At 44.7% G+C, this 13,593-nt stretch overlaps 1 protein-coding gene across 1 annotated transcript in view; it reads left to right on the top strand.

The window, feature by feature from the left end:
* The first annotated feature begins 1,015 nt into the window (after nt 1-1,015).
* The window catches only part of SUMF2 (sulfatase modifying factor 2), a 175,501-nt gene continuing 162,923 nt past the window's right edge, over nt 1,016-13,593 (top strand). The window contains exon 1 of the mRNA XM_086954575.1: nt 1,016-1,105. Within this exon, the coding sequence (XP_086810701.1) occupies nt 1,030-1,105 (76 nt within the window). The 5' untranslated portion in view covers nt 1,016-1,029. The remainder of the gene's footprint in view (nt 1,106-13,593) is intronic.

The following is a 13,593-nucleotide window of genomic DNA, read 5'->3' as shown; positions in this document are numbered from 1 at the left end:
AGGCAGTTAAGATCCAGTGGCCATAAGTTCCTCCAAATCCCGAGAATTAAAAAGGCTATGATCGGTGGGCGTGCCTTTTCCTATTTGGCCCCCCAAATACTGGAATGCTCTACCAGAAGATTTGCGGGCTTGTCCCATGTTCATAATCTTTAAGAAAAAATTACAAATCTGGCTATTTTAGTTTGATGATTCTGCATGTTGCCGTCTGCACCCCGGGCGCCGAGAGATCCCTCTAGGGATGATTTACGTGCGCCATATAAATAATAATAATAATAATAATAATAATAATAATAATAAGGCTATTTCATGATGATTTAAAGATATGACCAGCAGATTACAATAAAGCTAGATAAGGCTAAGACGTTTTCACATTCTTTACAGTGTCTGATACCGTTTACAGAAAACAAATTCAAAACGCTTCCAACATTTCAAGAACTGAAGTGTATTCATGTGAAATCTGCCTTATTTTAAAAAGCAAAAGAAATTGCTCGGGTTCTCTAAAAATACCATGTTTTCGTGAGTTTCTGGCCATTCCAAGATGGCCATCAAATTAAGCCTGACCTCGATGTATGTACCAGAAAACATTTGTTGCTATTGAAACAGAAGAAGGAAGACTTCCCCTTACATTCACGTGTGTCTTCTCCAAGAGCGAAAATGTACCATCTAGTTTTGAGTGCAATCTCATTTGAGAAAGAGACCACAATACCAAACCGGCACACTGACTACTGAACACAGATGAATCCAATATTCTCAATTATCAAAATAAAAACAAAAATAGCTGCATACAATTGTAGATTTATTATTCAGTATAAACATTTTCGAATTCTTAAACTGGTAAAAATAATTCATTTTTGTTGTTTTAAAAAGATATTAACTCATTTATTTTAATGTTTTAATACAAGTAAATAGGCGAACTTGCTATGATACAATGGCCGACGTTTTGCAAGACCTTTCCTGTCGTTCACGCTGCTTTACGCTTCTACGCTTCCATTGGCAGATGCTCGAGCTCGACTCCTCCTCTTTGAGGCGATGGCTGCTCACAGTCAGCTGCTGCTGTTGTGCCTGGTGTGCCTATCGTGGATGTTAGGGAATGACGCTCAGCAAGGTCAGTGATGCTGCATTGTTAGGGTGGCTCACTGTCTTGCCTTTAGAAAGACAAGTCCCTCTTTTATGGAAATAAAGATCACATTGTTTTCTTTATTCTGCTAAGTAGCCAACACACCCCCTTGAAAGAGTTAGCGTTTTGAGTTATAGTATGCTTCGCATATTTTTCCTTAAATGTTTTTTAAAAAGTTGACTTCTCTAATAATTTTTCTAGTAATTATACTGTTATTTTTCTCCTAGTTATACAGCCTGTATTGAATTGAGGTAGCATGCCGTTTGCATCAGTACTTGGGTCATACTTCTTGTTAGCTCCTCCAGTATTTTGGGCTGCTGTACCTCAACTAGCAATTTTACATCTGGATTATGAATAGAAGTTTATCTCCGAGGTTCTCGTGACTTTTAATATATCAGTTTTGTTCACATTATGTTCACGTACGTCACGCTAATATCGGATTTCTTCCAAGCCAACAGTGGTGTTGTTAGTTCAAGTTTTAAAAAGTTGTTGATGTGTTCTTATTTTTAATTGTACTAACACGATGTGATTAACATACAGACAAATCAAGATATTCTGTTGAGAAACTATGTTTATTTTAATATCAGGCAACATAGGCCTCAATTTAAATATGCCTTTTCAGCAAGCAGTATTCCCTGGCCAGTCCTCGCCATGCACTCCGCGCACAATAACTATTTTGTAAATTAAGTTTTGAAACATGAAGTTTCTTTTCCATATACAACATAATGGCATCCTTACTTATGGATAATCTTCATTAACCCAACTCATCCCTGCCACAGTGATTACTGTTGAGCGTGTCTCCTGCCAACAGAACCTCCAAAGTCGAAAACACCAAACGTTCAAGCTTCCCATCCCTCCAAGATGGCAGACTTCCTGTTTCCAACCTACTGATATGAAAAGGAAGTAGACAGCTATCAATTTCCGTTCTACTGAACTCCAATTTAAGATTCAAGCAGTTACCTCCTGGGCTGGCAAACACCGGCTGTGGCGAGAAAGACTTGAACTCGATGTTATTAAACCATTACTTATCCTTTCAAATTCATTACTACCGAGTTCGTCCTCCTCATCCCAGTCCTCACTAAATGAGGGTTCTCCACCCACCACGGGAAGCACGTACTCCAGTCCCATTTCTTTTTCAGTGAACACTGGATTAAAACCTCCCCACCCTGTCCCGACAGTCTGTGAGTATTAAGTGTACTAAAAAGAAAAAAAGTGCAGATAGAATATTCACTGGGAGGTGCTCCGACTGGGGTGAGGGGGACCAACTCCGGATAGTAAGGTTTACCTGTAAGTAATGAACGTATGATGACTGGGGTGGCACCACTTGGCAGGGTAGACTCTCAGATAGTCCAGGTGACGGAGTTGTAAATATTTTATGTCCATGAGACTTCAGATCAGGAGGCCTGATAGCTAGCCCTTGTAGTCACTCTGGGATCAAGGGATGCAGGTCCAGTCCTTCTCACACAGCAGGAGGGCAGCGGGTCAGCACAGCAAAGCAAGAATCCAACAAAGCATCAGTTCAGCAGAGTGGCAGTCCTTCAGCAGCACAGTAGTCATTCTTCCTAGCAGAGTATACACAGGCTAAGAAGCGTACTTCAGTGGTGGTGGCTGAGGTCCCGTTCTTTTACCCAGTGGTGCCTTTAAAGTCAAGTCAAGTCAAGTCAGAATTTATATAGCGCACTACATACCCAGAGGGTCTCAAGGCGCTTGAGGAAGGGGGGGAAGTTGGTGGGACTTCAAAGACAGGTCTTTAAAGTGCACAGAGGGGTGTATCCAGCTCTTGGTATGGGGACAGGGCACAGCCTATTCAGGTATAAGTGAGACTGGGCCAAGCTCCTCCCTCCCATCCTACCAGGATGGCCCATCAAGTCACACCTAAGCTCCCAATGTGTGTGGCTGTTTAGGGGGAAAACACAAGCCCAGTTGTCCCACCCTCCCATCCCCGGCATGTGACCAGATACAGGCAACGGGTACTAAATGGCAAAAGTTCGAAAATGGCAACTTTCTAAAACATTTATTTTCAGAATTGCAATTTAAAATCCGAGTTCACCATAAGTTTAGATTTTAAATTGGGATTCCAGAGACCCCAAACTTGAAACAATCATATCTTCCCATTTGGAAATTACTCTTAAAATGTAATAAGGTAATCCCAATGTTATCCAATTGGAAATATAGGCCTTGCTCTAGTGAAAAATGAATTTAAGAGTTTTTCACCTCCAGGACATTTAAAATGTAAAAGTACATGGCCTGCCTTTTAGATAAATTGCACCCTGCCCTCTGGGTTGTCCAGGACCCACCTTAGGGGGGTGACTTATATGTATAAAAAGGGATGGTTTGTATTGCCAGGTTGGCGTGGAAGTGTAAACTGCACACCCATGCTCTGCAGTGGCAGGCCTTAGCCATATGTAAAAGGCTACCTAAGTGGGTGGCACAAGGAGTGCTGTGGGCCCACTTAGTAGCAATTTAATTTAGAGGCCATGGGCATATGTAGTGCACTTTACTAGGGCTTATAAGTAAATTAAATATGCCGCTTGGGTGTAAGCCAATGTTACAATTGTTTTAAGCAGAGAATACAGTCACTTTAGCACTGGTTAGCATTGGTAAAGTACTCAGAGTCCCAAGGCCAGCAAAAGTGGAGTAAGAATACGAAAAGATTGGGGATGAACCTATAGAAAGAGCCATTTCCAACACTATTCACAAACTCAAATGCTGCCATTTGTTGACACCCCCAGGATCAGGAGATATGTCAGTGGCCCCTGAGCGGCCTGCTCGCGGTGCACACCAGCAACTCCCAGTCCGAGCACAGATCGTGAACGGAGAACGCAGCTACAAGCAGTGCACCAAGATCTCAGTCCCAAAGGCAACACAGTAAGGATATAATAAAGTTGCTTGCGACCCTCCAAATGTTAAGGAAAAAGTGAAGCAGCGAGCGTAGAAACATAACAAGCTGCCTGAGGTGGCAATTTTGAATTAAGCCTCCCTGTGGTATGCACAAAGTGAACAAAGAAAAGTGCGACCGCAAGCATATGAAGGGGTATAAAAAAAAAATAAGCATTACGTTTCGGCAAAAATTAGACAGCACAGGCTGAAGGACCGGAAGAAGGAGGCTTTATTTCATGTGTTTGTGGAATAAGAAAGTGGACTTGGGTAGGTGCTTCCTGTGGTGGGCGAGGTGCCTCTTCAGTGAGGACTGGGACAAAGTGGATAGCAGGACTCATGATGAGACTGTACTGAGGTTCCCGGAAGCTGAGACCGGGACTTCTCTGAGTGAGGGACACTCTGGCCATGTCCTCTCCCTCAAAGTGCTGATTTGGGTATACCTGAGAAACTGAACTAAATGTCCTTGCTCCCAAAAACATTTCTCTAGGTTTTCTGGCTTGTGCAAACAGCTCTCTGTCTTCAGCAGACTTTTTCACTACCTCCTCAAGCTGTGAACCATAAACCTGGGACCTGAGAACTGATTCCTTTTTAGGTCAAGCCTACAGCAGCGCATGCGCTGTTGCTCAACATTTAGTAAGGGGCTTTTGGAAGCGCTACCCTGGCCTAAAGCTTGCGTGCATGTGGCCTAATGCTTGCGTGCATGTGTGCGTGAACGCGCACATTCTCAGCCGCCATCGCGTCTTGCAGCCCTTATTGTCACTTCGGCTTGCACTCACCCCTCCCTTCTCCCCTTTCGGCCGTTTGGATGTTTTTTTTCTCTTCCTCACATCGCTGGCCTTCCTCGCATCGCTGGCCTAATTACTTTCACTTTTGCGGCCATTGAAACATATGGGCTTTGATTTATTCTTGTGGTACAAATTCTTCAGACAACCACCGGAAGGCGCCCAAACATTTCCATTGTAATCCTTATCATTGGATAACGAAGACGAGCCTCGCCTGCGCGTGCTGACTTTACAGTCTGCCAAAACGACTCCATCTTTACCTTCGAGGAGCTCGTAAGCTCTCTGTGGTCGATTTACCACACCTTTTACAAGACATGAGTGCACATTTTTTTCTTTTGTTCTTACGTTCTCTTTATGCTCAGTATTGAGTCCTTTGACCTTATTGCAGCTTTCTGTGAGATCCTGTCATTATTGCTTTCGTTATCATAGTTCCTATATTACTGCCAACCCATGGTGGTTGTCTCCTTTCTCTCCTTCCCCTCTTTCTAGACCTGCTACCCCTCACATGCATTGCTCAACGCCCCTTCTCTCTGATTCTCGCCTTACTTCCCTTATATTTGTCCCTTGCTGTTTCTCCCCTAGTCCGTGCTTTCCCCTCTATCCTGGCTCACCCACACTTTCTTTCTCATGAACTGCCTGTGAATCCATTCCCTCCCCCCAGCCCACCCTTCCCGGGCCTTTATCTCTGGGCCTCTGTCCAGCACTGGTTCCTCGCTCTAATTCTGACAGAACATGCCCCGCCTTCTTTGTCACTGTTTCCTCTTTCTCTCATGAGCGTGCAGACACACTTTGTAACTCCCTCCACCTTGCTCGCTCTCCAATATGCCGTAGCTTCTCGTTCTCTCTTATCAAGGTGCAAAAAGGCCGCGCCTGGAGACGATTCAGTTCGCGACACGTATGTGAAGTGCCGCCATTCTTGCCATCTATACTGTTGAATGTCTGTCAGACCACAGGCATGTTCATCCCCTCTGAGCAATGTCTGCGTCTGTTGCTTCTCTGCCTGGCTGCTGCCCATACTGTCTGCTAATATGTTATGCTTTCGGAGCAATAATCCCCTGGCCCAAGGGTGGCCCTTTTCCGAACGCTTGCACTTTTTCTAATGCGGGCTCTCACAAATCCATGTCATTTAAAAGCGTTGAAACTATTTGCACATCCTATTTTCGTGCTTTTGTTAAGCCTCGCATTGCCAGATCTAACGTTATAACACCGTACAAAATGGAGGAATCCTCATTTTTGTTTTTTTGATTGAGTTGTGCACGTTTAGGTGCAGTCAAGTTCTTTTTCTGTTCCACGCTGGATCAGGTGCTACATCATACCTCATAACGGTCTGTTCTCAATTTCAGGTAGCGTTAGCTTTTCACATGAAAACAATATGGTGTTAGGTGCCCACATGGTCATCCCCAATGCTTTTGTAACATGGTGTGAAAACTAGAATCCTGCAGCAGTAAAGGGCTCGAGGTATGTGGCAATATTCACTAAATTATTCGCCATGGAAGGCCATGTTATGCGCCAGTGTGTCTGTCACTAATGTTTGGTGTTTTTTTGACATTTTAGCACACTTGTACGAAAATGATAGTATTATGAAATATGTAAAAGAAAGAGGACTAGGTGCCTTCTTCCCCCAGGCACACACACCACCAGCCGGAAGTGCACACTTCCACCAGGCACACACCACCAGCCATCAGTGCACAATTTCTACAGGCACACACACCACCATCCATCAGTGCACACATCAATTGTTAACGCATCTACAATTAACTATTGTAGCAATAGCAGTTTGGCACACGTTACTTTTAAACATATTCATCTAAAGCGCAGCATGCCACCATTCCTATAAAAATAAATACACATTTGTTTGGGCCTACAATTTATAGACTTTTGTTGCAATTGGTGTTGCAATATTTAGCAATGCCAATAGCTCAAACGTAATTAATGCGAGACCTATTGCATTGCAAATGCTTTTTAAAAGGGCTGTCTGTGAGGCATCCACCTTCCAGGATCAAAGCCACAACTACTGTCTTGCGTCTATAGCTGAACGAGCCATGGATGCCTCTGATTTCAAAGCGCAATAAGAAGTATCGGACAGCAACTGCACTTGCTGCTCCATGTGCGACACTGTCAGAGTTAGATTTGGTCCGTGGTTCATCAGACCTGCCAAGGATATCCTTTAAAAAAGACTGAATAGCATAGGATGGGTAAGTAGCTGTCTTTTTCACAAAGTTGGCAGCTGCATAGATGCTTTTCACAGCAGTCTTGACCCTCTTGTCCACTGGATCAGCTGGGCTTGCCTTCTCTGATTTAAAAAAAAATAATTTTAAGACGTTTATTAGCAGCAGTAAGCAATACACAATGCGGAGCCTACAACCCATGGGGCCGGCCGCAACACTTCAATTTATAAAAAGCAACAGAAAAGGAAGAAATAAGATAAAAGAAAAAATAATAAACTCCGAAAATATACATAGCTCTTATGACAATAACATCGGATCCATTGGCATAGAGAACGTTATATGTATCATGTACGCTCACAGTTCGCTTTTGCATACAAATGACGTCTTGCTTTTTCATTTTTTTAACTAACAAAATGAACTCTGTAACTTCAACAGTTGTTATCCGTTTTTCTCGGAACTTTCGTGTAACGTCGGGGTAATGTTCCAGTATACGCTATGCTGCTACTCAGTGATTGTTTGAATATCGGTATTGTTACAAAATGCAGCCATCAAGCCATTTGACAGTGCTTGAACAGTGGCTAGGCAACTCAACTGAGCATGGTTGCAAATTCATTCTCTTGAGTATGCATATTGCAAATGATACAGCAATCAAATCTGACATAGTAACGGATCCTGGCACTTAGTGTGGCAGTAGTTACATGCAAAGTCCATATTACAATGAATGACAGGTGCAACAGTGGTCGCTTGCCCACAGGGACTATAAACTGTTTCTGCATATCTTTTCTCGGGATTAGTATTGTGAAAGCGCTCATGACAACTTCCAGGTAAAAGCAAGGCTTCACGTATATATGCTTGATATTACACATATGCAAACCCACTCCTGAACTCAATAAAACAATGAGTATCAACATATAACAAACCATAAAGTCATAAGAAAAGTAGACTAGTTACCCACAAGCGAACAGTGGATATGTGTATATGCACCTCTCAAAAGATAGGCAGTCTGGGGCGAGGGAAGCAAGTGTATTCGATATGGGCTTGCCTTCTCTGATATTGTGGTATCATGTGAGGCCAGGCTTGCCATAAGTGTATCCACCTTTACCATATTTCGCCATGGACATTATATATAGGTTTCATCCGAAACAGAAATCCTGGAAATGAGTCCTTATCATTTCCCCTCCACTCTGTTTTCAGGACCTTCCTATCAATGAGTGCAGAGGAAGATTCTTTGGATCTTTCTTCTAATAGTGAAAAATTAAAATGTCCTTTTCTTCCATCTGAGAGGTTTTAGGGAAGCCCAGATACTGTCTCACTTGCTGCATGACCTCCTTTAACTTCAGACTTTGTACTGGTCTACCCTTAACCTTCACTTCTTCACCTTTTTGGTCCAAAACAATATCCAACCGAGACTTGTTGGGGCTACGCGTGTTTTCTCCTCCACTGCCAATTGTATTGTTTTCTGGATTGCTGCTGTATAGGGGAGGGGTCACCTGTACCCTCCTCCAGATTTTTCGTCTTCTCTAGCTTTGCTTGACTCCATTACTGCAGCTAAAGCAGCCCGTGAGAAGACAGGAAAGCTTTGCTAGAAGATGGGCAATGACGTGAGCACACTCGCGCACCATTCTTCCAGCAACTATAACAAATGCCAATAATCGCGGGCCCACTTTAAGGTGAGATGTTCAGAGCGTGCACCACGCTAGTACTGAGTTATACCAGGTCTGGCCCTCAGGACTTCAACTGACCAGACTAGCCCACTGAAGCAAGCTTCAAAGTTTATAGCGATTACTGCCAGACCGGTCTTCAGCCTGTGCACAAAGAAGCAGATGAAGTAGCAAGAAAGCACCCATAGCATTTACAAAGCCTATAGATCTGCATGGTATGTTCCTGAATCGCCATACAAACTTGCTGAATAAGTTTCTTTGTACTTTATACAGTGATCCGCTAAAGCATGATCTTTTTTTGTAAATGAGATGCACAAGTCCTCTAGAGCAGGAGCATAATTCCTTACATTATAAGCCGCTATGCAAAAATATACAAACATTGAAATAGAACTCTCCTGACTGTTTGGAGGCAATGCTCCCAGAAGATAAACGAGCATTGAAAATGCAATAGGTCTTGCCTTTAATTAAGTTAAAGCCATTTGCTTTGCTAATGGTATTGTATAGCAAAGCAAATGGCTTTAACTTAATAAAAGTCGAAACCTATTGCATTTTCAATGCTTGTTTTAGAATGTTAGGAGTGAACTGAAAGGTTGTATTTTTCTCAAGCAAGGTGAAGAAGTGAAGGAAGAGAGCGGGGGAAGATGGAAACAAGGCAGAGGGGGAGCGTGACACACGGGGGTGTCAAGCGTCGAGCGACAGGGTGAGGGGAGACAGAAACAAGGCAGAGGAAGAGAGTGAAACACGTGGGTCAGGCGTCGATGGAGGGGAAACGCAACCTAGAGGAGGGAGACGTACACACACATAGAAGTGGAGCGGAATAGAGAGTGAGATGGAAACCAGGGCAGCGGGATGGAGAGATAAACAAGAGGTCAGAAATGGAGCGAGATAGTGAGGGGAGAAGGAAACAAGGGCAGAGGGAGAGAGACACCCCACTTGTTTTAGAATACCATACGCATTAGCGCCCTTTGGGGGAGTATGAGCAAGGCAACTGAATTATGCAATTCTGTGACTGCTGTGTTTTCTGAATAATTCTGGATTTGCCGCATCCACACTTACCCTGTCATCTGCTGCATAATTTAATGATTTTAACCCAAAAAAAGGTGTTATATTTTGAACAGGTCAAAAGTTACCACAGACGTTCTGCCTCGCAGTGGAAGGCCTTCTGAAGGGTTGACTGGCCACCTTTCAGTTGCTTGTTCTGTTTTTGATGTTAAACTGCCACTAGTGGGGAGAACCCTTTGTTGAGACAGTTAACATGTCTAACCACAACAAACTAAATGTATCACAACATGTGCTTAAATATGCCACATAATGTGCATCTTGGTGCTATTTAATTTAGTTCAACCCTGCTAGATAATGTGGGCTTCCCCTGCTGCATAACTCCATTGGTCATGGGTGCGAGGTGCAATGAAAAGGCTACAGTAGCATACAAAACATCAGGAGCTACAGGGACCATATTGTAGCGGTGGGCAGAGAGCAGAAGCATGCATTGGCTCTTGTGAACTTTTACTCTTGTGTTAGCAGGTGCTTTAACAGAAGCAGGGGGCGTGATCTTCCAGAGCGCTTGAAGGCAGCTACATTTTCCAAAACATGTCTGACTGGTACTGCCAGATTTTTCTAATCACACTCTTTGGGGAGTGAGTGTATGGGGGAGGGGGCTCTCTTCGCGCCGCAAGGACTTGGCAGAACATTTGAAGAGCATGGGCCGCGGATGGCCCCAGTTCGGGTGTAAAGCGCTCACCCCGTCATGCAAAGCATGGGACTTTTTTGGTGCATTCTGTAACACGTTTCTGACCTTTAGAGCGGAAAAAAAAAATTACAGGGACCAAAAAACACACACTTTTAAACACTGTAAAGGGAAAGAAGAAAGTAGGGTAAAAGACAGTGTGCAAAAATAAATGCACAGCATGACTCAACGTGGGACCTGCTCGGGTCAGACTTGGAACACCTCATCTGTGATATGAAAATATTTATATGAATATGATAGTGTGCCAGCAGGGGCAGGCGGCCTAAGACTGATGGGTTGCAACAGAATATCCGTGATCTGCGAACTGTACACTTCCAGCTTCAAGGAGCTATATTACCACAACCTCCAAAAGCTTTGCAACCCCAGCAACTCTGCCCAACAGCCCCCCTGTCCACATTTCTGGTGTTTGCCTCCAGCCTCACGAGACACTGATGTATTGCTGCAACATTAGAAACTGCACAATACAACTTCTTTAGGTAGTCGCACCCGTCTGATAGGAGCGATACTCACCAGCTTCTAAGAGGGGTTCTGTGTGCTATATACGCCAGCTTTTGTGTGCTACATATGAGCACGGCACAATGGACCTGAAGCCTTGGAGTGCAGGGGCTTCTCCGGAGATCCTTCTTTTTGAACGTTTCACGCAAGTTCCGGGCCCCCCAGTCGAGTACGCCCTCACCCTGACCACCAGCGTGTTGTACGACCAGCGCCTTCAGAGCACGCCAGCGGTCCCCGAGGAGCTACCACATTCTTACTGCCTTGGAAGCTGGGCCTTTCGTCCCCCTCCAGCCGACCCTCTTGGCTACTATTTCTCTGTCACCACCTACTCGCCGGTTGGGTGTCGGGGGAGGAGGCTAGAGCTATACTGGACTTTCTGGGCCGGGGCGCTCTCCGGACTCTGAAGAGAACTGCCGGAGCGCCGAGACGTGGGCTTGGAGGATAGCCCTGATGTCCCCACGCATTGAGGTAAGTGAAATAACTTGAGTGCGCCTATCACTAATATAGTGCAGAGAAACCTCGATAGGCCCCATCTCGTCGCCAAGAAAAGACTGGCAGGAAAAAAACATATAGAATTTTTTTTTTTTTACTACAGCGTAGCCTTTTCTTTCGCCCGGGGTCCTGTAAATCAAATGTCATGCAGGTGCTTTAGACCACCATACCACCCTCTTTGTGAAAACACGGGTTGGGGAGAGGTTATTAGGTGATGTTTGAACCTCTAGTTATAATGTACATCTTAAACTCTAGTGCAGGGGAAATTCACCCTTTAAAGGTTCAGATTCATGTCTGATTTTTGAGGTGGCACAGAAGGTTAAGCAGCTGCGGCGGAGCACTTGGAGTAACATGGGGTAGTACCCCATGTTACTCCAAGCCTCATAATGGGATTCACACACCGGACTTGTGTGGTATCTGTAGATATAATTCCCCTCCTGTACTATCTTAATAGGCGGAGCGCCAGCACCTTTTTTGCTGGCGCTCCGCCTATTAAGATAGTACAGGAGGGGAATTATATCTACAGATACCACACAAGTCCGGTGTGTGAATCCCATTATGAGGTTTGTGCACCTGCTGCAGAGCTGTGCAACCTACAGGTCCCATGTTTCAATCTCAGTGAAATGGATGAGACCACTTCACATCCTGTAGACATTTGGATGCAACCTGCAGGCCACATGTGAGGTTCGGGAGGTTGATTCTGACTTGTATCCTCCTGAGTCGAAGAGACCGAGTGCTACTGGGTTAAACGCCTAAGCGAGGTATTAGGATGTAAGTGGTGACTGCATTTGCGTGGCACGCTGTATAAAAGCTGGCCGGTATTGCCATAAAATGATTGGACCTCTCCGCCCTGCAGGGCACCCTTCCCTCTCACGGCCTCCTTGAGTTCCCGACATCCCCTGTGATGGCGTGGGAGAACCGGTTTGTGGAGCCTCCAGGGTCAGCTCTGTTTTCCACATTGTTTTTGGTCACGAGGCTTGTGATAGGCCCACGCACTGTGTCGCGACCAGCACGGGCACACGCTGTACAGTTGCAGAGTCTACGTCTGCTCTAACAGAGGCTGGTGTGAAGTCCTTGTGCCTCATATTTATTGGCTGTTTGTCATCTAGCTGGCATTAGAGGCCTCTGTCATTACAGAGCTTTGATAAAACACTAACGTTTTGCCCTTGTGCTCGGAGATTCAACGCGCCTTTATACGAAGCACACTATAGCACCAATCAACTTTCCCCTGCAAAATTATATTTTTTTCCAAATGTTGTTGCGAGTTTAACTCCAAGTGACCTTTTATCGCAAAACAAGCGCTCCGAAGAAATCAAGCGCTCCGAAAGCGAAAGAGGATCACGCTGGAGCTTGTCTTTATGGCCCCAAAAAGATAAGAAAAAGTTTGCAAAGGGAGGAAAGAAGGCGAGGGAGTGCAAGTAGGCCGTCCCAAAAAGCCAGAGGAAGGCAAAAAAAGAAAGCTCTTTTCCAATGGCTGGCCACCGTTTAGCATAAACGGTGACGCCAGCCAATGGAAAAGAGGGGCGGGGCTTAAAGCCCTTTACGGAAACTCCTCAAAGACATTAAATCTCTCCAAGCGAGCTGCGCATGTGCGCAGCCACAGTAGCTGAGACCTAAAATGGAAGTGATCGGCATTGACTTCCTATTTATATCAGTAGGTTGAGCTCAGACTCAGAGCCATCATTTCCTGGAATGGCCAACATAGATGTTAATGGGGCAGGTACAGTGTGTTTTCCACAGACCCGTGGATATGGGCATGCTCATGCTCCCAAGGCCAGAGCAGTGGCAGAAAATCACTATATTCAAAAACTGGTAACATAATATTCTCCTCTGTCTACTGATAGCTATGGTGTTCAATTGTATTGCAGCATTTACATAGTGCTTACTACCTCTATGTGTGACGCTAAAGTGCTTACTACCTCTATGTGCGATGCTAAAGTGCTTGCCTACTTTAGTTACATGCTATACTGTGTAGGGTGTGTGGTTGGAAGAATAATATTTTTGCTTTGATCCTATGTGGGAAGTGTTTCCAAGGCATGCGTGATGACCACCGAGGTGTGGTTATTGTGTTATGGGATGCACCACTTTGCAGTGAGTTGAATGAGGAAGTGTGAGTGACAGGCGTGCAGTTTTAGTGTTTTCAGTATGCTTTCACATGGCATAGTCTGCTTATCTGGTTACTGTACTTGGCTGTCCAATCTGAGACTTTTGTATAGTTGTGGTCCTGAGCTGGCATGGTTGAAGGGAGAGA

Source organism: Lissotriton vulgaris, chromosome 2_1, assembly GCF_964263255.1.
Source record: "Lissotriton vulgaris chromosome 2_1, aLisVul1.2, whole genome shotgun sequence".
Classification (NCBI taxonomy): Eukaryota; Metazoa; Chordata; class Amphibia; order Caudata; family Salamandridae; genus Lissotriton; species Lissotriton vulgaris.
The sequence above is the reverse complement of the archived record's forward strand: the minus strand, read 5'-3'. Positions and strand labels throughout refer to the sequence as shown.